Source organism: Beta vulgaris, chromosome 1, assembly GCF_026745355.1.
Source record: "Beta vulgaris subsp. vulgaris cultivar EL10 chromosome 1, EL10.2, whole genome shotgun sequence".
Taxonomy (NCBI): Eukaryota; Viridiplantae; Streptophyta; class Magnoliopsida; order Caryophyllales; family Amaranthaceae; genus Beta; species Beta vulgaris.
The window spans coordinates 54788034-54800063 of record NC_079202.1 but is presented as its reverse complement, the minus strand read 5'-3'; the positions used below and the strand labels follow the sequence as shown (position 1 = coordinate 54800063).

Below are 12030 nucleotides of genomic sequence, written 5' to 3'. Positions count from 1 at the left end.
TCATTAGTATCTTTTATCACGCATTAGTTGAAATTATAAAAAGGTGATATCGTGAAAGTATGTGTTACGACGAATCTAATCAAACGAATATTTTCTACGAATTAATGAGAGTTTATGCAAGATTTATGAACTTTGACCTAAAATGAAATGGAGCAATAAATTAGGAATGGAAGGACTAAAAAACAACAGGATAATATATGTCATCGTAAACAGTGTCAAAAGTCAATAAGGTAAATTTTTTTTGAAAGAAGTATAACTTAGACTTGTTAATTACTATGCTCCCTGTTTCACATAAACAACTAGTTCTTGTCCCGGACGATACGTCTCAGATTATTTACCAACGTGCATCTGAAGTTTTCAAAAATAGAATTAGTATTTTGTCTTTTAATGATTCTTTCTCACAAATACCAACATGAGTATTGTAGCATAGGACATGTTCTCTTCGGCATAAAACAACTGAACTAAATTGAAATGAATAGTGTTATGTGAGAGTAAAAGTATTGTCCAGAGCTGAACTGAACTAAACTGGATTGAACTATAAATAAGTTAGGGAGAACATGCCCGTAGTTGGTTAGTGCTTTAGCATATCAAATGAGAGATCATGGATTTGAGTCTTGAAACACACATTTTTGTTACTTAATGTCTCATTTAATTGTGTGGGGGATAGGGGAGTACATGTAACAACATGTCATTTGTAGTTTCGATTGTCAATCTAAGCATTGTTGAAAGTCTTGAAAAGGATATGGGCCTTTTGGCTAAGAATAAGATCAAGTGTAGACATATACCAAAAAAATGAAAAGGGATCACGTCTCTCAACGTCTTTGTGTTAAAAAAGTCCAAGTATCTACCTAAAATCTAAATGGATAGTTATACCTTTTCACAATGGATGATTAGCCAATACTAGTCTTAACTCTTATGTATGCTCTGTCCAAGTATGAATTTTCCAAGTAGCCAAGATTATTCAAGTCAAATATATGTTTGGATATTTACCATGATTATTTCCATGACATATGCTAAAAAGATGAGAAATATAGACTCGCATAAGGACTTATCTTAACTTAAATTCCTCTCTATTTTTATTAATCTTTATTAATATATATAATATTCATTCAATCAGGATATCGCCAATCTCGATTCTTTATTGGCCCTCTCGAATTAATCAAGGATATAGTTGGTCTTGTAAGAGACCGGCTAATTTTAACTTAAAATTAGGCACGACCCAAGTCCAATATTAAGAGGAGAACATGTCACCTTTTTTTAACATAGTAACTAGTTTAATCTAATTAGGGACCAGGTTAATCTATTTCGTAATCAGTTTAATATATACAATAATGACATTTTTTAATCCATTTAGTGACTAGTTTAATCCGTTCGGTAAAACTACCGAGATATTTTTTTTTGAAATAATCTGTTGTAGTTCGATAATCAAGAAAAAAAAAAGGAAGGAGAAGAGAATGGATGAATAGGATAGTGTTGAGTTAGATTGAAATAGAGTCCGCTTGTTAGAAAAATTCAATTTTGGGTTCATCTAATTTTATGTTAAAATTAGACCGTCTTTTCTAATAATGTGTGTCAAGGATATTACTTTGAGGATAATGATAAGGTCAGATTAGACGAGTTTTTAATTATACTCCAGTTTCCAGACCCGAACTATATCCCGAGTAAGAAATTTTTTGTTCAATAAAATTTTACTTTTGACGTTATAACATCAAATATCACCTGATTTTATGGATAAAACTTTATTACTTAAGTAATAACCAAGTCTTAATATTGGGTAATAATAAACGAGAGACACATGGAAAATAGGGTTTAAGACTTTTTGGTGATGAATAATTAAATAATTCGTCATCTTCCGTTTATTATGCAAAAACTACTGAAGACCAGGCGAAAGAAAGAAAAAAAAATACAACTTTTATTACCTTTAATGGCTTAAAACCCCACCACATATGACAGTTGACACACCACACTCTCAAACAAAATCCCAATAAACACGTCTCATCTCCTTTAATCTTACATCAAATCAATTAAATCACAGACTAATTAAATTTCTTCTCCATACTATACTTTAATTTCTCCAAAAAAAAAAACCCATGTTTCCTACATGACTTCTCCACCAAACATCACTTCATAGTTATTTTCTTCCTTTATTTCAATCTTAATCTTAATATAATCTTCATTATTGTTGTTATTATTTTGTTAACATAAACTTCCATGGAAAAAAGCTTTAATTCTTCTTCATCAATGGATAATAATAATAATAACAAAACACATTATTATTATTCTTTCACAAATATTACCCTTCTTCTTCTTGTTCTCCTTACAGGAATTTTCTTTCTTTCTCTAAATTCTTCAAAATCTCTCCTCTCTTCTAAGTTACTCCAATGCCCTTCTATCTCTCATCCACCAAACCAGGTATGTAAAGTAATAAAACTACACTCTATATTATCTTTGTGTGGTGTCGTGTCGTGTCGTGTTTTTTTAATGCCTGTAATCGCATGTCTGTTAACAGGCGGCGTTACAGGCTCCAAAAGACGAGTTAGAAGAGACATTACAAAAGGTATCCATGAAAAATAAGACGGTAATAATAGCGGTTGTAAATAGGGCATATGTTGAAGGTGAAGTAGTACCAAATATGTTAGATCTTTTCTTGGAAGGTTTTTGGGCAGGAGAAGGAACAAGGGAGCTTGTGAACCATCTGATGATAGTAGCAGTTGATCAGACGGCGTATGAACGATGTATCTTTCGTGGTCTTCATTGTTATCGTCTTGTAACGGACGGTGTAGATTTCATGGGGGAGAAAGTTTTCATGTCTCATGATTTCATCAACATGATGTGGAGTAGAACTCTCTTTCTCCGTGACGTCCTCAAAAAAGGATACAACTTCATCTTTACGGTACGTGCAATTTTATTATTTTGGGTTGAAAATTATTTGGTTGAATGTGATCTTGTTGTTGATAGGGGTTTTAATTGATTTGTTTTTCTAAAATATAATTAGAACCCATTACCTCGCTAAGATAGTGTCGTATTGGTGTTGAGCGATGTTGGAAATCTCATCGTCCAACGTTTAAAGGAAGTCTCACCTTATGTACTTATCGACTCTCCTCTATCTTTAAATATTATTAGTGCATCTACACTTTTCAAAAAAAAAAAAAAAACTCAGGGGGCCTGTTCGACATTAATGTGGTTTTCTGTTTTTTGGTTTTTTGATTTTCAAAGTCATATGATATATGTCCTATAAATCTATAATGAATAAAAAATTAGTTAAATTTATTGCGAACCTGATGATTTTTTAAAACTGACTACTAAAAGTGAAAATCACTTTTTTTTTTGTTTATGATTTTTAGTTTTTTTAAAAAAAATTGAAAACAAAAAACGATAACGTACGAGCTCTTAGGAGCTTGGTAGTTGTCAATAGAAGTTTAATGGTAGACAAAAAGGTACTACATATGTTGTGTTAGTGGATTGGCAAAATCAAGGGATTGTTATTAATAGGCATGAGTTACCTAATTAAGCGTTGTCCAATTTATATTTTTTATCTTTTGAAAATTCTATGAATTTTGTTGCTTAGTCCTATTCCTTCCATTGACTAATCTACTCTAATATTTTGTCACTAAATTAATTGCACAATACTATTCGATTTAATAACTATATATTTGTCACTCAATAATTTCAATATTTTTGTTGTGATATATAACATGCATGCACCTAGGTATGGAAACACTTCCCATCTACAGTGCTTCTCACTTTTGGTTTTGCTGTGATGGAGTTGGTGAGTTGATCCGATGGGTGATTAGCTATAAGATGATGTGAGAGGGGATGAACAAAAAAAAAAAAAAGAGGGAGTGAGATATAAGTAATATTAGTCAAATACGAGTGAGAGAGAGAGGAAATAAAGGGCAAAATTAGTAAGTATAGAGCAAAATCTTAAAAAATTGAGTGTGAATCCATGACAATTATCATAAAAGCTAATTTTGTAACTTCGACAAACTATCATAAAATATAATTATTTAATCGGTTGTCACGTGACTTTATCATAAAATCTGAACTAATATCATTTAGAAAATATATTTATTTCTTATTAGGCTATGGCTCCGCACATATTAAGAGCACGTTTGGTTACCGTTAAAACTTAATCTCCATGGGAAGTCTTATTTCATAGGAAGTAAATTCCCTTGTCTATTTCCTAGGAAATGGCTTTTGGTGTTTGGTTGAGCATGAAAATTTGTAATTGACACGGGAATTTCTAATTACCATGAGGGGTTGGTGATTGATTTCCTACATTTTATAGGAATTTAATTCATTTCCTTGGAAATTCTATTTCCCATAAATTTCTTATTTCCTGCATACCAACAATTATCCTATTTTGTACTTCCTAGAAAGTCCAAATTCCAGCGAAATTTGAGGTGAATTAACCAAACTATCTCTAAAACCAACTTTTAGTATTGCTTATTACATATGAATAAATAATATATTCAATGGATATATATATAGGGAGATCTTGCATATAATTTGGTAAGACATTGTAATTGATGGAGCACTCTTTTAGTTAGATAAGATAGTGGTCTCGTATGTTCATAGATTTACAAGTATTATAATTGTTGATGTGATTTCGTGTGTTAAATTAACTTCCTTGTGAGTTGTGAGATCCTATGCGATTGCAATTTGCAAGAGTCTTCGAGCTTTAATTGCATTTCTAAAACAATAGGAATAGTGGAATAGTAATATTACTAATTAACAAAAATTATTAAAAGCTCTTACTCCAAGTACGCATCTTTTAGCGTACGCTACGTTGACGCTATAGGCATTAATGACTATGAAACCATTCAAATGGTAACCAAAACCCCGTAAAATAAAACGAAAAAATCTCTATTACATAAGGGAAGGGGGGAGCCACGGTGTCCTCTTTTGAACTGACTATTTTACCCCCCCTTCCCTTTCTAAATTACAAAAGGAATCTTAATAATACCAACATGGGGGTCAAACAAAGCCATCGGAAATTAATTTTCAACAATCACTCAGAAATCACTTATATGAGGAAACTTTACAAATCACTCATAGAACGTATTGAGAAAATCACGCAAATCACTCAAATGATCAGGAAACTTTACAAAAAAACTAAAAATTTAACTTACAAGCAAAACTAATATACTATGACGTCAATACATACAAAAACATTCACAAAATTCACTTATTAATTATTGTTCTCAATAACCATTCACAATTACATGCTCACAAAAATTACCTATAAACAAAAATCTGAGAAAAACATAAGATTTTGACAGTGATATCACACATTTGTCCATCGGTGATTTGCAAACTTTCAAACAGGTACATAATTCTTTTAATCTTCAAAGTTATTTCACATTAGTCGACTATTATGTAGTTGAAAAAATGGAGATAATAGCAATTAGTTGAAGAGGACTTTTATATAATTAAACTTAAATTTGATTCATTTTCATATAAAATCAGAAAACAAGATGTGTATGAAATTTGATTCATTTATGACACCGATGAAAAAGTTACAAATCAGTTCTTTTTTTTAAATTCCAATATACAATTTTTATCCAAAACTTTTGCAGAATATCCATGTTAAGAAATAAATTTTGAAAAACAAAAAAATATCAAACCTTTTTGCGAACAACTTTTGCAAAAATCCATTTTTAGAAAAAAAAATTTACATTAATTTGCGAAAACCATTTCATGCGAAATCAGATTGTGTATGAAAAATTTGAAATTTCATTTCACCTATCATTGAAACTCAAAGTGTTCAAATTTAAAAAATGAGAAAAATTAAAAATGGCCATTTCATGCGAAATCAGATTGTGTATGAATAACTTAAAATTCCTTACAAATATAATTGAAACTCAAAGTGTGAACATTTAGAAAAGGACAAAAATTAAAATGATGAAAATTCTTAAATATCAATTTGTGAAATCAGAATTTAGAAGTTAGACAAGGAAAAAAAAACTGAAATAGTATTATACTTTTCGGTTACAATTCTGAAATCTAAAATCAATATCAAAAACTATTATAAATTACAAAAATGAATAAAATAAACAAAAGAACATGATGATATTTAGTAAAGAACATCATACTGATTATAAAAGAACATGCGCATATAAGACTTGAGAAACAAAAAAACTATTCATCAATCACAAAAATGAATAACAGCATAAAAAGAACATAGAAGAATCTTATTCACAAAATGGAGGTGAACTTAAATACTAACTTGCATTTTAAGTTTGTTTACTACTTAGTATTAGGCATAAAAATATCATCGCACGCATCGCGTGCACAAAAGGCTAGTATTATATAAATGAAAGGACCAGAATTAAACCAATTTAATCAGGAATAGTGTCACAATTTGTGAACTAATCCTTAATTGATTGTAGAATTGTAGTTGCGTGTATAAAAATGAAATTTAAGAGAAGCAAGCAACTTGGCATAGTTGGCCAAGTTATTGAGTTTCAAGCATCATGCTCGGATTTTACTCTTATTAAGGTTATGTTCAGTTCACCTTAGTCAATTTTATAACCAAAAAACTAATATATAATAAATTCAATCATTACGAGGATAACATTGAAGACTGATATGTTGGGGGAAATTTGGTGTGTACCTTATATGATAGAGTAATCACAATTCATCAGCTTAAAACATATCGATATAATATGTATGGAAGTCAGTGTAATTATTTTTAGTTTTTGTTTAAAAACCTCATAAAACCTAAAAATAATTATCTTTAAGTTTGTGTACAAGATCATACGTTGTTACCGTATAAACCAAATAAGAAACAATCAAAATTCCAGCGTTATCTTAATAATCAATTATGTAACATCATCTCAACCACTTATTCAATAAAAATACCGTACTTGTGCCAATGTTTCTTACATCTTATTTGGCACATGGCAGCTAGTATCTCACTGAATTATCATAGTTATTATTTGTGAGGAAAATCCCTTAATAATGACATCTCATCCCTAAACGCGTGATTTTCTTCACAAGTTTCTCTTTTCACAAAATACCACGTCTAAAAAGATTTTACTTGGCATTGTATATGTATAAACAATATATTATCCCTTATTTGGTGATAGATGCTTATCAACATCTACATGGACATTAACACGAGTTTTTTCTTACCAAAGAGTAATACTAAAACTCATGACCATTCATCATCATCGGTATGCATGTACTATTATCGATTATTGTCTACCAAGGAGTCTTAACGGAACTTATGTAAAGAAGTTAAAACTCTTATACTATACGGGTTTTTCTAACCTGAGCTTGTCTTGTAAGAGACTGCCTATTTTAAAATTAAAATTAGGCAATGATAAGCCCAATATTAACAAGAGAATAAGCCTATTAGTGACTAAGTTTATTTCTTTCGGTGACTAGTTTAATCCATTTAGTAACTATGTCTACTTTTATATTAAAATTAGACCGTCTTTTTTAATAATTTTTGTTCTAACCTATATACACCTAGTGCAAAATTTAAGCCTTATCTATTAAACAAATTAATTAACTAAAATAGAATATCTTCCCTATAATTATGCTAAATAGTTAGTTTTCTTATTAATATATATTTTATCTTTTCTTTTAATCAAATCAAACTTGTCATTAATATACATTTAGGATAATTATAGGAAAAATATAATATTTGACCTTGCACAATAAATATTAGATAAAACCTACTACCTCCGTTCTTTTTTAGTTGCAACGTTTGACAAATTGCACTATTCATGTTTTCTTATTTGACCACATTTATTGATTTATATGTTAAACAAAATATAGTCATGTGGGGTCTTGTTTGATTCGTTTCGATGTAAGCTTTCGTAATATCAAATTTTTATAATTTTTACTTACATACAATTAGAGATAAAACGATTTGAAATTGTACATTGGCAAGCGTGAAAGTCAAAACGTTGCAACTAAATAAAAAGAGAGGTAGTATACTATAATTAGTTCCACATATGAGTAGAATTCTATAATCAAGTGAAGACTTTGTGCTTTAAAGAGTTGTAGTTTACCGAGATCCCATTTAGTAGGTTCGATAATTTTGCCTGTTCCCATTTATGTGGTCACCAAGTTCGAGAGATCTAGACTCGTGATTTCGTACAATTAGCTTAGTTGTCGGTTAGTCACATGTTAGTCATTTTTCTAATTTTGTCTTTTGTTAAGGACACCGTTGCCTACGGTCTTACCGCAAGTCTTAACAATACAGAATTGATTGTATATTAACTTTGAGGTTGACTTCAAACTTAGGTACTTATGTAGTTCTGTTGGAGTAATAATAAGTACTACTAAGATATGGGAGAAAGAGTTGGTACCAGAATGGATTAAAACTCGTGTTTTAGGAGTCGATTCTTCGTCTACGTAGATTCTAAATCTCGTTAATTAGTTTACTCTTGAGATGGGATGCTAATGAGGTCTATCAAGTATCAATGTGTGTATTATAAATAGAGTCGATATAGATATAGCTCAAGTGCTAATATGATGAATGGTGCGAACTATCTCATTTCTTAAAATGTTTTAAGTTGAATGTCGAAATGATATGTTTTTGTCAAGAAATTAAGAGATTGTAGTAGGTAGAGAGATTTGATGTGGGGCCTCAAGAAGGTAGGCTTGAGCTTCGTTATACGTACGTCAGAATCATGTAAAACAAGGTTAGCCTACCCCAGGGTGGTCCCGGGAACGTACCTCTGACGCTTAAGTTAGTAAATGATTGAGGTAGAGAGAGAAAGTGATCAATGTAGAGAGAGATGCTTTGAGTTTTGTAGCTCAGAATTGCTTACCTTTTGATTGATGACACAACCGCTATTTATAGAGGATGAGACCTCTAATAAATGTGGGTATTTTAGTCAGCTCCAGCTGGTGGAGGATTATGATTGATGAAACAACCGCTATTTATAGAGGATGTGACCTCCAATAAATAGGGGTATTTTAGTGAGCTCCAACTGGTGGAGGATTATGTTCTCTAGAGGTAGGTGTATTTTAGTAATTTTGCTGTATATGGGTCGGTCAATGAAATGATCCCAAACATGATAGAATAGGTAATATCTAACCTACATAGTCTAATATAATGTAGGAAAAATTGACAATAAAGGTCTGAACTTTGGGCGATAATTTTTTTTGCCTTACCACCATATAGAAAAATTGAAAGTTTAATTTGACACTGCCATGTAAAATTTTCCAATTAACAAGTATTATACATCACGAATAGCATTTTGAGAATATATTGTCTACGACTGCATATTTGATAAATATTGGAGAGTGAGGGATAGTCTAGTGATTAAAACTTTTCTCCCGGTTCTAGGAGGTCCTGGGATAGATTCTCATCCTTGACAAGTTGGGATCCCCTTTATTCCCCCAACTTATTAAGGTTTCTCCTTACCTTATTATATATATATATATATATATATATATATATATATATATATATATATATATATATATATATATATATATATATATATATATATATATATATATACACACACACACTTTTCCTATTTGATTGTATTTATTTGACATAAAGTTTCACAAATGATTTACTAGAATTTTTTGCACGCGATGCGTGCTTGAATTTTTTTCAAAACAGAAACTCGATTTTCTTCGGCATAAGAGTCAAAATTTGAACATTAGACATACGAAGTATAATTATTTTTAGTTGCTTGCAAAATTTGATTGGTTTAGTTTATGTCACTTAAGTCTCTCACCATTCTTATTTTATTTTTTTTACTTTTCAAAGTTAAATTTTATGAACAAAATAGAAATTTTATTGAATTTATTTATGATTTTTAATATTATAATTTTTTAGTTGAATTTTGAATTAAGTACAATATTTCATAAATTGTAAAAAAAGTGGAAACTTTGATTTCAAGTCAATTTTTTCATAGGTTGTAATTCATAAGTGAATTTTAAGTTTTTGTAAAGTTTTCCATTTTAGTGATTGGCATATATAACGTAAATTATGCAATTTTACGATTTTAGTTGACTTGTGAGTGATTGTTATAATTATAATTTTGGTATTTTTGCTTGAAGCCCCCTTTGATTTGTAAGTGAATTTGTAATTTAGAATGGGAAGGGGGTAACATAGTCTCTTCATTCGGGGACACCATAGCTCCCCCCTTCCCTTATATAATAGAGATAGGTTGTACTTTAATTCTTGAATGATATTTTATACATAAACCTTTTTACCTTGATAATTAATCGCTATTATATAATAGAAAAAGATAGGTCCAAATATATGTAAAAGTTTCATTATATAATAGGAAACACTATAAAAAAGTAAATAATTTTTTTCTTATCTAACTTCTATATTCTGATTTCACTACAAATACACCTCTATTTTTTATCATGACCCACCATGAATTGTGATGGTTCTCGAGAATAGTGATTTGTAAGTAAATTTTTGTAAATGTTTTTGTATGTATTGACGTTCTAGGTTATTAGATTTAGTTTGTATGTTAATTTTAAGTTTTAATAAAGTTTCCTGATTACTTGAGTGATTTGCCTGATTTTTATAACGTGATTTTCTCAATTGTATGAGTGATTTGTAAAGTTTATTCTTTTAAGTGATTTGTGAGTGAGTGTTGTAAATTAATTTTTGGTAGTTTTCTTTGAGGGTCGATTTTGATTATAATATTCCTTATGTAATTTAGAAAGGGAAGGGGGGCAAAATAGGCATTTCAAAAGAGGACACCATTGCTCCCCCCTTCCCTTATATAATAGAGATTTGACTGCATATTTAATTGCTTTTTATCCATGGACCTTGTTGTACAATATTACCACTTGACTTGCAAATCAAGGGGATTAACTCAGACAATCATCGTCTAGACAATAGCCTTTAGCCCTTTGATAAATTGTGAACACCTAAAGGATTACAAGATGTCCACTCAAATATTACTCAAAAAGAGTTTCGTAGTTATTTGAGACAATTCTGATATGCATTGTCGCTTGAAATAGAAAAGTGTTTTCTTTTAAGTTTGCATCATCACTTGAACTTTGTAATCATCTCATACGTTTTTCAATATTGTTAACAGGACACCGACGTAATATGGCTAAGGAACCCTTTCAAAATTCTAACCACAAACAAAACCCGACATTTTGACATCCAATTCAGCATAGATGTTTACAACGGCAACTCAAGTTCTACCAAAAACCCTATCAACACTGGTTTTTACTTTGTAAAATCCAACAACAAAACCATCTCATTGTTCGAAAAATGGTACGAGTTGAAGGATAACTCAACTGGTCTAAAAGAGCAAGACGTCTTACAACATATGACATGGGAAGGTGTCCTAACTGAGTTGGGTATTAGAGCCCGGTTCCTTGATACCCGGTTTTTTAGCGGTTTTTGTCAAATGAGTAGAGATGTTCGGTCTGTTGTCACGGTTCATGCAAATTGTTGCCGGTTCATTAGTGCTAAAGTGGCTGACTTGAAGCGAGTCCTACATGATTGGGCTCAGTTTCGGGTTGCTCCAGCAAATGTAACCAGGTCTTTGCGGTGGTCACCACACATGGATTGCATTAACTCGTGGCATATTAATGTTAAAAGTGCAAACACTACTTAATTATTTTTACTTACTTGACACAGATTAAATGTTGTTCATCATAATTTATGGTTGTTTTTTTGTTCCTAGAAAGTTTATACACAAACACGATATTTTGAGGGACTCATGAGTCATGTGTGTAATGTATTGTATTTTACAGAATAACAAAAAAAAAATAAAAAGGTTTTATTTTTCCGAATTATGTATAACAATAATTATACAATAATTTAAGAATAGATTGATATTTTAAAGTACGTATTGATATAAATCTAACAAGTATTGGAGATTATATTTTTCTTTGTTGATTGTTAAATATCGACCTGAAATTACTTAAAATCTCCCCAATTTATTTTTATAGACAATTTTACCCTTTCCTCTTTTCCACACACCCACCACCTACCTCCCCACTGCCATTTCACCCCTCCTCTTTTCCATGCCACTCACCACTCCCATCACCACCACCTACCTCCCCACTAATTTT

At 30.7% G+C, this 12030-nt stretch overlaps 1 protein-coding gene across 1 annotated transcript; it reads left to right on the top strand.

Annotated features, from left to right (window-relative positions):
* Nucleotides 1-1580: 1580 nt before the first annotated feature.
* Nucleotides 1581-11748, top strand: LOC104905549 (uncharacterized protein At1g28695). Its single transcript, XM_019252149.3, has 3 exons — nt 1581-2412; nt 2510-2893; nt 11040-11748. The coding sequence occupies exons 1-3, from the start codon at nt 2212-2214 to the stop codon at nt 11568-11570; spliced, it is 1116 nt and encodes a 371-aa protein (XP_019107694.2). The 5' UTR covers nt 1581-2211; the 3' UTR covers nt 11571-11748.
* The last annotated feature ends 282 nt before the right edge of the window (nt 11749-12030 follow it).

Coding starts and splice junctions, on each gene's coding strand:
- LOC104905549 (XM_019252149.3), top strand. CDS start 2,212: ATGGAAAAAAGCTTTAATTCTTCTTCATCAATGGATAATAATAATAAT. Junction 2,413..2,509: donor TCTCTCATCCACCAAACCAG/GTATGTAAAGTA, acceptor GTCTGTTAACAG/GCGGCGTTACAGGCTCCAAA. Junction 2,894..11,039: donor GATACAACTTCATCTTTACG/GTACGTGCAATT, acceptor TATTGTTAACAG/GACACCGACGTAATATGGCT.